The sequence below is a fragment of the Falco naumanni genome, chromosome 4, assembly GCF_017639655.2.
Source record: "Falco naumanni isolate bFalNau1 chromosome 4, bFalNau1.pat, whole genome shotgun sequence".
Lineage (NCBI taxonomy): Eukaryota > Metazoa > Chordata > Aves > Falconiformes > Falconidae > Falco > Falco naumanni.
Window position 1 is genome coordinate 65,370,296 of NC_054057.1, and position 14,113 is coordinate 65,384,408.

A 14,113-nucleotide genomic window follows, 5' to 3' on the forward strand; every position below is an offset into this window, starting at 1 on the left:
ACTTCCGGGGCGGCGGGGGCGATGGGGCGGCACTAGGCGACGGCGGGGGCTCGCCATGAGGTATAACGAGCGGGAGCTGCTCTCCCTGGCCCGGCAACCCGCCGAGAAGGCGGCCGAGATCTTGATGCGGGTGCCCAAGAAGGGGAGCGGTAAGGGGGGGGCGCTGGGGGGAGGCGGGGGGCAGGCCTGGCCTGGCTGGGAGGCGGGGCTGCAGGGGGACTGGGAGAACTGGGCCTCCTGGGGGGCTGCACTGGTGGTACTGGGGGATTAGGACTGGGAAAGTGAGGGCAGGAGCACGGCAGGACTGGGAGGGCTGGGCGGGGTTGGTGGGAGAACTGGCTGTGTGGGGTGGGCAGGACTGGGGTCAGACTGGGAGGACTGGGGTCAGACTGGGAGGACTGGGGTCAGACTGGGAGGACTGGGGTCAGACTGGGAGGACTGGGCTGTAGGGCTGGGGAGCACCAGGTGTGGCATCTGGTGTCGGGGGGGGGGGGGGCGGAGTACAGGCACTGGTGGGGTGCAGCTGTGTTACAAATCTATTATTAGTTAGAATTAGCAACCATATTTGATTATATTGAAATAAATTTGATCTTAGAGAGTTATTTCAATAGGAATATAGAATTATAAGAAATATTTTAGTGGAGTTTGTGTTTGCACAACAACCGACAGCTACTATGAAATCCTTTGTACAGCCCTGTACCACGGCTGAAAGAGTAGGTCAGAATCACCTAGCAGGAATGATTAGAACCTAGATAACAGACTTGAGATTAAAGATGATTGGATACAGTATTTACGTATTTACGTAGGAGAATGCATTGAGATGTCAAAATGTAGAATTAATGGGAACTGGGGAGGGTAGACATGGAACATCCTGTAGTTAGCTGCCAAGAAACAGTTACCTTAAGTAAAAGGTAATTCCAGCAGGGGGAGATTGGACCACCGACTCATGTACCACCTACCCAAATAGTACCCCAGACCCATTTCTAGATCTTTCTAATCTTTACTGCGCAGAATCACACATGGGAGGAGAGTATGTTGATGATTTTGGGGAAATATTATGTTTATGCATAAATACTTAATGAATATGTATGAATAAGTTCTATATATGGTGTATGTTTTTGAAGCTTGGTGTGCGTTGATTGTGAGGGGACTCACTCACGCACCTGGCCATCAATAAAGAAGTGTCTGCTTATCTGCATCACGTTGGTGTCGATAAGTTCTTCATTCCGAGATTTCGGTAACAGTTTTTGGCGACACAGATGGGACCTCGCTGAAGGGGACCGGAGGAGTCGGGGACCTGATCGGTTCCAGCTGGCACCGAGGATTTCTCGGGGATACCCATCGATCCCCGATCCGTAAGGCTCTTCGCGATGTTCCCTGGATTTTGGTAAGACACTTCTTTTTTTGTAATTGTAGTAAGTGGGTTAGACTCCCACTGCATTTGTCTGCTTGTCAGACGTGGTGAAAGCTGCGCAGGGTTGGACTAAAGGATCCTTGTGGAAGTGGAAGCCTAGGTGTCTGCCCTTAAGTCATAAGCGGAAGTTATTGCAGGGTTGGACAACAGCGGAGACAAGAGAACCTGTATGCTATAGTGTTCTCTAAGGTAGTGCCTCTAACAAGAAGTTAGAAGGGTTTTTTTGTGTTACAGAATTGTTTAATTTTGATTGTGTATTGAGGAGAAATTAAGAAGTGTGTAATACTGTGTTATATACCTTTGTTTAAAGTAACGATTGTGGAAAAGTGTGAGCATGGCTGTAAGGATGATCAGGAAAAGTGGCCCATGAATGGGACACTGAATTATAACACTATTCTGCAGTTAATGCTGTTCTGTAAAAGGGAGGGGAAATGGAGTGAAATGCCATATGTGGATTTGTTCTTTTACTTAAGACAAAGAAAGGATTGGCAGGATGAATGGAAGCTAACTATTAGAGATAATTTTGTAATGGCTATATCTTCTGATAACAAGGAAGTGAAAAAATATTGCTCAACCTTTTGAGGTTGGGAAGGACTGTTTGAAGAAGAGAATTGCCTCTGAAATTGATGAAGGAAGAGAATTAGATATATCCCCTCCTAGGAAAGGAATCGGGGTCGAGAATTAAGGGAACAGGAGCAGGTGGAGAAACCGTAGAGTAGTGGAATAGAGGATGTGGAGGAGAGACTGTCCAAGACTGTAATTCATACCCCCGTTTCCCGGAGAACTCTACAGCAGACACAAGCAATAGCTCCCCTGCGACAGGGAGTTGGTAACGATGGGCCAGTCTACGTGAAAGTGCCTTTTTCAGTTATGGATTTGATGGCATGGAAATGTTCAGCAGGAGATAGCCAAAGTAATGGTTTTAGATGATTGAAGGGGACCGGAGGGGAACCCAGCTGAGCCTCCGGTTATAATTAAGCGGGGAGAAAAAGGAGTTAAATTTTTAGTGGACACAGGAGCGACATTTTTGGTATTAAATGCCTGTAAAGGAAAAATTGGAGCAAAACCGGCCAATAAAATAGGAGCAACAGGGAAAGAAGAAAACAGGCCATTCCTGCAACCCCTGGATTTGAAATTTGGAAATAAGATAATTACACGTGAATTCTTGTATGTACCAGAATGTCCGATACCCTTGTTAGGAAGGGATTTGTTATCCAAATTAAATGCACAAATTGTTTTTGAGGAAGGAGAACTTTTCTTGAAAACACCTGAGTCAAAAACGGGAGAAATCCTGATGATACAAGAAAAAGTAAAGGAGCAGGAAATCCCACCAGAGGTGGATTTGGCAGTGATCCCTACAGTATGGGAAGCAGCTACTCCTTGAGAACCGAAACTAGCAGAGCCTGTCAAAACAGACTTAAAGGAAGGTGCAGGGACAGTGAAAATTAAGCAATATCCAATCAAACCAGAAGTGAGACAGGAACTAAAGAAACTGATTGACAAATTTGTGGAGTATAAAATTTTGGAAGAATATGAATCTGAGTATAATACTCCTATTTTACCAGTGAGAAAACCTTCGGGTGACTATAGGCCGGTGCAAGACTTTAAAGCAGTAAATCAAATAGTTAAGGACATTTATCCTGTAGTAGCAAATCCTGATACGTTGTTAACAGTGTTAAAGGAGACTTATCAGTGGTTTACAGTGCTTGATTTGAAAGATGCTTTCTTTTGTATACCTCTGGAAAAGGGAAGCAGAAAAGTGTTTGCAAAAGCAAATGGAATGGGAAAATCCACAAACTGGGCGAAAGATGCCGTTAACATGGACAAGATTACCCCAAGGATTTAAAAACAGTCCAACCATTCTTGGAAACCAGCTGGCAAAGGAACTTGAGATCTGGAAACAGGACAAACCGCTACAGAAGAAAGGTTTACTTGTATACAGGTGACTATCGATCTCTTGCAATGCCTGGGACTAAATGGGTACAAGGTATCCAGGAAGAAACCCAAACAGCCCACCAGACTGTGGTATATCTGGGTTTTGAAATTTCAAAAGGACAACGACAGTTAGGAAAAGATCGTAAAGAAACCATTTGCAGTATACCTGAGCCGAGAAATATTCATGAACTCTGAGCCTTTTTGGGAATGACAGGGTGGTGTCGCCTTTGGATTATGAACTATGGGCTAATAGCTAAACCGTTGTATGAGGCTCAAAAGAATTCTCCCTTTGTACGGGGCCCACAGCAGCCAAGGGCTTTTGTAGAGTTAAAACGTGCCTTAATGTGTCTGCGCCTGCTTTGGGACTCCTGGATTTAACCAAAGATTTTCAGTTGTTTGTTCATGAGAGGCAACACCTTGCACCGGGGGTGTTAACTCAGAAGATAGGAAGCTGGAAACGACCAGTCAGGTACTTCTCCAAACATTAATCATCAAAAGGAAATTTTACAATTATTGCAAGCAGTTCAGAGACCAGGTCAAGTAGCAATCACACACTGTAACGCACATCGAATCGGGAATACAAAAATAATTGCTGGAAACAATTTGGCCGACAAAACGGCAAGAAAGGTAGCAAAGGAACAAGCATTACAGATGGCAGTAATTCCTCCTAAAACAGTAACCCTTCCCAGGGAAAAAACAAGATATTCAGAAGAAGATGAAACTCCTAATGGACAAGTAGTAATTCCACCTCTTCTGATGAGAGAAGTAATCTAAACACGACATCAGGAATGTCACTGGGGATCAGAAGCCTTAGTAGCTTCTTTACGGAAACAAGTAGTATCAGTTAAAATGTTAGGATTAGCCAAAATGATAACTGCAAATTGTGAAGTATGTTTGAAAAACAACCCAGTGATTAAGAAAAGAGTCCAACTAGGTACGTTAAAATCTGTAGAGAACCTGGAGATTATTGGCAAGTAGATTTCTGAGAGTTACCTAGACAAAATGGGTACCAGTACATCTTGGTGGGGGTTGATACTTTTACAGGATGGCCAGAAGCCCTTCCCTGTCGCACCATGCAAGCAAAAGTAGTGGTGAAGTGGTTACTAAAAGAAATAATTCCAAGATTTGGAGTTCCTATTGGAATTTCTTCTGACAGAGGTCCACACTTTGTTGCCGAAATAGTCCAAAGTATTAGCAAAATATTGGGTATTACTTGGGATTTACAGGCGTCCTGGAGGCCACAATCTAGTGGAAAGGTAGAAAGGATGAATCAGACTTTAAAAAGACAAATAAGTAAAATTTGTCAAGAAACTAATCTAAAACGTCCCTAAGCGCTTCCTTTGGCATTATTATGAATTAGAGTGGAGTGAATTAGCCAAAGAGCGGACCCTCAGTCAGTCCTTAATAATTATTATATGGAAAGTCATATGAGTCTCCAGAACCAAATCCAAACATGCATGTAAAAGGAAAGCAGGATGTGTATAACTATCTGCTTTCTCTAGAGAAAACTTTGGCTGCGATTCAGAGTGCAGTAATTTGGAATAGACCTTTATCCCTGGAAAACTCAGTGCATGACTTTCAACCAGGAGACTATGTCTATGTGAAGACGTGGACCTCCGAACCTTTGCAGGAGCGCTGGAGGGGACCTTTCCAGATCCTGTTAACCACTTTCACAGCTATCAGGATTGCAGAATCAGATGCTTGGATGCATTATACTCGGGTGAAGAAAGCATCTACTCCGTGGAAGATTGTTAACTGTGATCCAGAAACTTTAAAACAGACTCTGAAACATGTCTAATTTATCATATCAGCTTTTGATAGTTCTTTGGATTTTATGCTGGAAAGTAGTGCTGGTAGGATCATGGGCTGACTTGGTGGATAGGAACAAAAGACAATTAGAAACAGAACAAGTGATTAACATTCCCAAACAGATGTTTGAGGAAAATTTGATGTTAGGATTGATTAAAGGATTTGCCAATTTGCAAAATGTTACGAAGATTACTGCTTGTTTACCAATACCGAGGGCAGTAGGTGAATCTATTCCATGGGGAATTTAAACTATGAATCTGACCAATCTGGAACACAAAACCGAGATCACTTATTGTGAACAAAGGCCAGTGACTCAATGAACAAGTAAAGGTTATCAGAAAACAGTGGAAGTCGCCAGGTAAAGAAACAGATTGTAAACCTACTGAATTATGGTTTTATAACAGGATCCCGACCTAGTGCCATAGCTCGAGTTCTTCTTCCTGGGGGTCCAAATCCCCAGTTAGGGTGGTGTTCATATGACGAACAACTTAAAACCAATGTGAGCAAAATATCATGGAATGGAAGTGTACCAAAACTGGCCAAGGTATGCAATCGGCAGAACAATGGGACTCAATATGGTCCACGGCCATATTTTCTCAATTCCAGTACATGGCCAGAACTCCTTGGTGTTTTACCTGGGAAGGAAAAGCTTCTGCAGTTTTACCCTCAGTCAATGATAAAGCAACTTCATCAACAGAGAAGGAGATTAAAATAGTGCCATGGTGGAAATGTGAAAAGGTGTATGATTGCAGCAATGCAGAATTAATAATTCAAAGAATTCCTCCTTTGGCAGCTGCTCTAAAATATGGTTGGTTTTGCTGAGGTCTTAAAAATACTCTCAATTTAACCAGCGCCTTTACACCCAGAAGAGGAACTCTGTTTAGTTGCAGAAAATCTACTATTCAAAGTCCAGGACATTTAGTTTGGGCATGAAGTGATGGAACCTGGACAACTCATTTACCATTAGATGGTAAGGTGAAACAAATTACTTCAGGCATGCCAGCATTGTGTCCGATTTGGAAAAGATCACCATTTAAAGGACCCTGGGAAAGTTTGAAATTAAAATGAGTGATGATACTTGGAATGAACCATCAACCGGAGTAAAAATTGTCTGGGCTGTTGAATCACTTTTGAATCCTATAGCATCATATAGAAATAGAGAATGGCTTTATCACTGAACAGGTCAAGTAGAAAAGTTAGCAAACATCACCAAGAAAGGGTTTAAGGAATTGAATATACAGTTACATGTGACTCCCAGGATAACCTTACAAAACAGAATGGCATTAGATATGCTTTTACTTAAAGAGCATGGGGTATGTGGATACTCAAAGATAAACTGGACTACTGCTGTATTCGCATTCCAAACGTCACCCAAGATGTGGAACATGATCTGGAGTTACTGGGTAAAAATGGAAAGGAAACAGAATCGATTCGAGAAAATATGTCAGAACATTGGCTAGGAAATATTTTTAGGATGGAATCTAAGCTCTTTGATACAGTCCATAATCAAAACTTTGTTTCTGTTACTGACTGTCTTTCTGATGATCATGCTACTATATGCCTGTCTGAAGAAACAATTTACCAATAGAATTGCAGTTAATTGCATGATCATGAGAGAAGTACTGATTATGGCACCAGAATACAATCCACCACCAAAATATGCTGAAACAAATGCTATGTAAATAATGTGAAAGTATTGAAATAATTTTCAACAATTTCAAAGCGGGAAAATGTTACAGATTCATTATTAGTTAGAATTAGCAACCATATTTGATTATATTGAAATATATTTGATCTTAGAGAGTTATTTCAATAGGAATATAGAATTATAAGAAATATTTTAGTGGAGTTTGTGTTTGCACAACAACCGACAGCTACTATGAAATCCTTTGTACAGCCCTGTACCACGGCTGAAAGAGTAGGTCAGAATCACCTAGCAGGAATGATTAGAACCTAGATAACAGACTTGAGATTAAAGATGATCGGATACAGTATTTACGTAGGAGAATGCATTGAGATGTCAAAATGTAGAATTAATGGGAACTGGGGAGGGTAGACTGGAAAAACCCGTGGAAGAGGTGGAATTACCACATGTCCATTAGGAGTTATCCACCATCCAGCTAGGTTTTTCTTAGCATTTAGTAACTGACCTAATTTGTCATCTTCTTCTGAATATCTTGTTTTTTCCCCGGGAAGGGTTACTGTTTTAGGAGGAATTACTGCCATCTGTAATGCTTGTTCCTTTGCTACCTTTCTTGCCGTTTTGTCGGCCAAATTGTTTCCAGCAATTATTTTTGTATTCCCGATTCGATGTGCGTTACAGTGTGTGATTGCTACTTGACCTGGTCTCTGAACTGCTTGCAATAATTGTAAAATTTCCTTTTGATGATTAATGTTTGGAGAAGTACCTGACTGGTCGTTTCCAGCTTCCTATCTTCTGAGTTAACACCCCCGGTGCAAGGTGTTGCCTCTCATGAACAAACAACTGAAAATCTTTGGTTAAATCCAGGAGTCCCAAAGCAGGCGCAGACACATTAAGGCACGTTTTAACTCTACAAAAGCCCTTGGCTGCTGTGGGCCCCGTACAAAGGGAGAATTCTTTTGAGCCTCATACAACGGTTTAGCTATTAGCCCATAGTTCATAATCCAAAGGCGACACCACCCTGTCATTCCCAAAAAGGCTCAGAGTTCATGAATATTTCTCGGCTCAGGTATACTGCAAATGGTTTCTTTACGATCTTTTCCTAACTGTCGTTGTCCTTTTGAAATTTCAAAACCCAGATATACCACAGTCTGGTGGGCTGTTTGGGTTTCTTCCTGGATACCTTGTACCCATTTAGTCCCAGGCATTGCAAGAGATCGATAGTCACCTGTATACAAGTAAACCTTTCTTCTGTAGCGGTTTGTCCTGTTTCCAGATCTCAAGTTCCTTTGCCAGCTGGTTTCCAAGAATGGTTGGACTGTTTTTAAATCCTTGGGGTAATCTTGTCCATGTTAACGGCATCTTTCGCCCAGTTTGTGGATTTTCCCATTCCATTTGCTTTTGCAAACACTTTTCTGCTTCCCTTTTCCAGAGGTATACAAAAGAAAGCATCTTTCAAATCAAGCACTGTAAACCACTGATAAGTCTCCTTTAACACTGTTAACAACGTATCAGGATTTGCTACTACAGGATAAATGTCCTTAACTATTTGATTTACTGCTTTAAAGTCTTGCACCGGCCTATAGTCACCCGAAGGTTTTCTCACTGGTAAAATAGGAGTATTATACTCAGATTCATATTCTTCCAAAATTTTATACTCCACAAATTTGTCAATCAGTTTCTTTAGTTCCTGTCTCACTTCTGGTTTGATTGGATATTGCTTAATTTTCACTGTCCCTGCACCTTCCTTTAAGTCTGTTTTGACAGGCTCTGCTAGTTTCGGTTCTCAAGGAGTAGCTGCTTCCCATACTGTAGGGATCACTGCCAAATCCACCTCTGGTGGGATTTCCTGCTCCTTTACTTTTTCTTGTATCATCAGGATTTCTCCCGTTTTTGACTCAGGTGTTTTCAAGAAAAGTTCTCCTTCCTCAAAAACAATTTGTGCATTTAATTTGGATAACAAATCCCTTCCTAACAAGGGTATCGGACATTCTGGTACATACAAGAATTCACGTGTAATTATCTTATTTCCAAATTTCAAATCCAGGGGTTGCAGGAATGGCCTGTTTTCTTCTTTCCCTGTTGCTCCTATTTTATTGGCCGGTTTTGCTCCAATTTTTCCTTTACAGGCATTTAATACCAAAAATGTCGCTCCTGTGTCCACTAAAAATTTAACTCCTTTTTCTCCCCGCTTAATTATAACCGGAGGCTCAGCTGGGTTCCCCTCCGGTCCCCTTCAATCATCTAAAACCATTACTTTGGCTATCTCTTGCTGAACATTCCTATTCTTAGGACAATCTCTTTTCCAATGCCCTTCCTCTCTAAGCAAGGCACACTGATTTATTCCTAAGAACAAATCCACATATGGCATTTCACTCCATTTCCCCTCCCTTTTACAGAACAGCATTAACTGCAGAATAGTGTTGTAATTCAGCGTCCCATTCATGGGCCACTTTTCCTGATCTTCCAACGTATACAGAGGCCACCAATGATTACAATACAAAGCTCCACTAAAATGTTTCTTATAATTTTATATTCCTATTGAAATAACTCTGTAAGATCAAATGTGTTTCAATATAATCAAATGTGGTTGCTAATTCTAACTAATAATGTAATTATTTGTTACAATATTTGTAACAAGCCCAGGGGAGGGAGCGTTTGGGCAGCTCATTGCCTGACCCCGGGTCTCTTCCCCGCCGCCACAGCTTTGTCCCTCAGAGGTGACATCCGTGCTGGCAGCCCCGGGGCTCCCCCCACATGCGTATCACTCGCTGGGCCCAGCCGGCCACGTCGGCTGCATCGTCCACCTGCCAGTGCCGCGGTGCCCTGGGCTCTGCCTGCCCAGAAGCCACCCAAGAAGCGGCGAAATGACTTTGTCAGCCTGTGGCAGCAGCGGGCTGGGGGGCTCTGGGAGCAAAAGTCTGAACTGAACCGGAGCTTCCCTGTAGGGGTGGTTGAATCGGTGTCGTGCCGGGGGGTGGCCAGGGCTCCCCTCTGCCCCCCTCCATGCCGGCCAGCTTGGCCCTTCCGCACCCTCAATGCTCTTTTTTTCTTTACAGTGTTAAAGAAACGCCTGGTGAAGCTTGTTGTCAACTTTCTCTTCTACTTCCGGACAGACGAAGCAGAGGTACGGAACCTGCTCTGGTGGTCGTGCTGGTTGTTTTCCTCCCTCTCTGTCTTTTTCTGTGCATTGATGGTGGCGCCTTTGTAAAGTGGTAACAGGCTGCCAGAGTCACGACCGAGCACCCACTTTCCCTCTTCCGTCAACTCAGTGGACACTCATAGCAGGGAGAAGCAGCGCTGCCCTCTTAACACACCCGGGTGCTTCTCCACTGAGCTTGGAACAAACCTTTTAAACACAACCTCAGAACTGCAAAGGGTGGAGACTGTGACTTTTTTTTTGATCAGACTGTGCCTTATCATGCCAAACTGTGAGGGGAAGCTTATCCTTTGCTCTCCCAGGAAGAGAATTAGCAGCGTTTCTTCTTTTTTATTACATGAATGTTACTTGCAGCCAATGCACGCTGTTACTGGGAAGCTTTTGTGGCCATACCCTGCCAGTGTGGTTATTTTGGGCATGCAGAGGTCCTGCTCGGGGCTAGAAAAAAAAGAAGTGATGGACAGGACCTTGCCACTACTGAGATCTGCTCGTTTTTAATGAATCCTGTGATAACTTGTTGGTAAAGATTCTCTTCTAAAGAAATTAGTGTAAAAGCAATCTTAGTAATGTGTCTGAAGAAAGGTGCTGGGTGCACGCTGGTGCTGCAAACAAAGGAACCAGAAAGCTTTTAGTGGTGTTTTTAGATTTAGTCCATCATAAATATTTTACCCTGATAATGGCCAAGCTCCTATTTTCAGAAAACCCCTTTTCTCCCTTCTGCCAGACTGCAGGCGCTAATCGCTGCTTTGCTAGAGCCGCAGCTGCAGTTCTCAGGGTGTCCAAGGTGCTGAGCAGTCGCCCCGGCATGTGTCTGTGTGCAGGCTGGGCTGGGGCTCCCCCGCAGCGTGGGCCGAGGTCCTGAGGACACGGCGCGGTGCCTTCGCTGCTGCCCAGGGCTGCTCTGCTCTCTCCTTTTCTGGTGTTTTTTTGTAAGCACTCACATGTGTGTTCTGATGGAGGGGAGAGGATGTTCTGAAACGGATCAGAAATAGTTCAGCAGGTAGGTGGAGGGTGCGGATGTAAAGCCGTTGTGCCAAAAATAGGTGGTAAACCAGGATTTTCAGTATCTTCCCTGCTGCCTTATTGGCCTCTCTCATTTTGTTTAGCTTGGGCAAAAGAATTTGCTTGTGCGTTGCTTTTGTGGTATCACCGGTTGGTTCTCGTGTCCTTGCTCAGTGTGCACTGGCGAACAAACAGTACCTGCCTACCGCCTGTCTGCTTATCCTGAGCTGTTCTAGTCTGTCACCATGCTGTTCTCAACCTCTTGCAAAGCTTCAGGACTGCCCTTGCCGAGTCTGGTGTGAGTTGTTCTGCGTGTCATGTTAAATATTTCATCTTCGTTTGATTTACTGAGTGAGGAAGTAAACAACTGGGCTGCCTTTGCATCACAGAAACGAATGCGAAAGCCCAGGCTGAATCTGAGCAAGTAGAAATGAACGTGTGCAAAGCGTTACAGGTAAGACAGTGAAGCACGTCAGTGGACACAAAAAGGTCGATTAAAAGAACATGGAACATTCCTGCAATTAGACTGAATTTTAAGTAGCGCCAGGTTATGAAACTTGCTTAAAAGCCACCAGGCAAACCCCTGGGTTCAGAGCGCTGCCGCACCGGTAGACAATGTTGGTTAAATTCTCTCACTGGGTCTTTTCCAGCCGATTGGAGCTCTGCTGCTGGAGCACTGCAGGATCACCAAAGAGGAGGACGTCTTCTCCATCAGTGAGTTCTGCCTATGCTTTCCCTGTGCGTTTCCTGCAGGGCAAATAGCGCTACGTGAAAGGAAATGTTTTGCTCCTTAGTTCCTGCTTTTCCCTATGCTAACAGTGAGGTAGGTCAGGGCTGCCGAGCCCTCCTGCCCCTCGGGTTGGGGGGGGGGGGGGTGTCAGGGCTGCCGAGCCCTTCCCCTCAGCTGCCAGCTGTTACTCTGCCGAGCCCCATCCCGAGCCCAGCGATATTCCATTGCTGGCTGGAACAGCCTGTGGGATTCGCACAGTTGCACGCGAGGAGGGAAGCAGCAATGACAGAGAGACCACAGCTTAGGGCTTGTGGAAATCCCTCTCTGGGAGGGTTTGGTATCAACAGATTGCTGCTTCTGTGCTAGTGCATTTTATCAAAAAAAAAAAAAAACAAAAAAAAACACCAACAAACCCGAGCCTCAGATAAACCATCTGTCGGGCTAATCTAGCACCAGCCCTCCCGGCACACTGTTTGTCCTTGTGTTGATAGCCGTGGCTCCAGCTGGCTCATGGTGTGTCGTCCTTTGTAAGCAGCCTTTCATCCAACAACTAATCATTGTGTGAGAGGTATGTGGCAAAAATAACAGGATGTTTCTCCAAGGCCATCCCCGTATCTTTTGGCCTGGCTGTTGGGCACAGCTGCTTTCCTGTGCAGAGCCTCGGCTCCTCCTTTAGCCGGGAGAGGTGGTGTTCTCCCTGTCTCCAAAGGACCCTCAAAGAGCCTGAACATACCGATCTCTCGAAGCACCACACCTCGAATTTCTGGGGCTTTAGGACTGTTGGGAGCTCTGGTGAATGAGGATTCCTGAGAAAATTGTTAAAAGCAACGGCAGTTGGTGGCAGGTTGTGTCCTGCATGGTGGCCTTGAGGGGTTTGGTGCTGTCTGACCCAGTTATTTCGCAGCAGCAGCCTAGATCTCTGTGGACTGTGCACTAAAGAGCAGCGCTCCAGGGACAGTGTAATTAATTAGATGTCCTGATTCTGTCTTGGTAAAGAACTGGAGTTGCATGGGGACTTGCTTTCCACGGTGCCCAGTACCAAACTCCCAAAAGCCTTGAGCAAAGACAGGTCAGTGCTTTCTCCGAGTGCGTTTTAACTCCTCTGATGGCTGCCCTCTGCCTATAGCAAAATCCCTTCCTTGGGGCCGTTTTCAACTTTGATTAGGAAATCTCTGGTGAGCGTTTGCAAGGAAGCTCAGGGAGTTTTGGTCCCGAATCTCGCCGTGTTGGCCCAGTCCAGTTCCAGGTCATTTTGAGAAGTTGCTCTTTCTGAAGTCGTTGGCTGCTCCAGGCTGGCAGGCAGTTGCTCCGGGCCAGCCAGGAGCCACCCCGGGTGGAGGGGACAGAGGTGGGGGTGACCAGCTTGGTCAGGGATTGTCTCAGTCAAACAGAGACGCTAACTGTGGCCTGGCAGCTGGGGGGGCTGGGGGGGAGGCAGTGGAGCACAGGCAGCTCTGCTGGGACCTCCCTTAAGCCTTTTCCTTGTCCCTGGCAGGTTTCGTTGAGGAGCCGGAGAGGAAATACTGCTTTGAATGTGACAGTGAGGAGCAGTGTCAGGAGTGGATCGAGGCACTCAAGCGAGCCAGGTAAGCTGTGCTGCTGGTGCGAGGTCTGCCTTGTGCAGTCTGTGCCGCTTATTTTCTGGGATCAGCTTGTGGTGAACCCAGGGAGGAGAGCGGTCGCCTCCTCCCAAGCAAGCTTCCCTTCAGCTCTAAATAGCATCTGAAACTTCTCCACATCCTTTTCTGCTAAGCCTGCTGCACGGTCCGTTCCTGTCTTACAGCTACGAGTTCATGAGGAGGAGCTTGATCTTCTACCGGAATGAGATCCAGAAAATGACAGGGAAGGTGAGTCCCTCGATGGCGGCTTGTCCAGTGGTGACCGATGGGTTTGGGCTGGAGCAGGGGCTGCGGTGCTCGGGTGCTGCTGCCAGCTGCCCTGCGCAAGGCTCTTTGCCACCATCTGTGTGAAAGATCCCGCAGTGAGGCAGCTCCTGACGCTGTGGTCTCCACGGCCAGACCCGAGAGTTCCCCTGCCGAGCAGCCTGTGTTGTTGTGCTCGGTGCTGACCCTCGTGCGTGCACTCCTCCCGTGGCGGAGTGGCCTGAGGTTTGTAGCTGGACAGGGCCGGTCCGGACTCCCAGCAGCTCCCTGGAAGAGCTCGCAGGCAGGCCTGGCCAGCTCGGAGCGATGCGGCGCGCACCCTGCCAGGCTCCCTGGAGCATCCCTGCCCGAGGTGGCAGAGGTGGCTGCAGCTCTCCTGTGCCAGCGTGGCCAGAATGCAGCCCATAACCTTGGGTATCTGCTGCATCCTCACTGAGGGCTGCTTGACTTGCTGTACCAGAAACAGCAGCTGGGGGCTGAGCTGGGGTAAATCCGGCACATGATGGGGATCGGCACCCAGCCCCAGCCCACAGGCTGG

At 45.7% G+C, this 14,113-nt stretch overlaps 1 protein-coding gene across 1 annotated transcript in view; it reads left to right on the plus strand.

Annotated features, from left to right (window-relative positions):
- Positions 1-14,113, plus strand: part of PLEKHJ1 (pleckstrin homology domain containing J1) — an 18,802-nt gene continuing 4,689 nt past the window's right edge. The window contains exons 1-5 of the mRNA XM_040591846.1: positions 1-149; positions 9,860-9,927; positions 11,613-11,676; positions 13,188-13,278; positions 13,476-13,539. Coding sequence (XP_040447780.1) covers positions 56-149; positions 9,860-9,927; positions 11,613-11,676; positions 13,188-13,278; positions 13,476-13,539 — 381 coding nt within the window. The 5' untranslated portion in view covers positions 1-55. The remainder of the gene's footprint in view (positions 150-9,859; positions 9,928-11,612; positions 11,677-13,187; positions 13,279-13,475; positions 13,540-14,113) is intronic.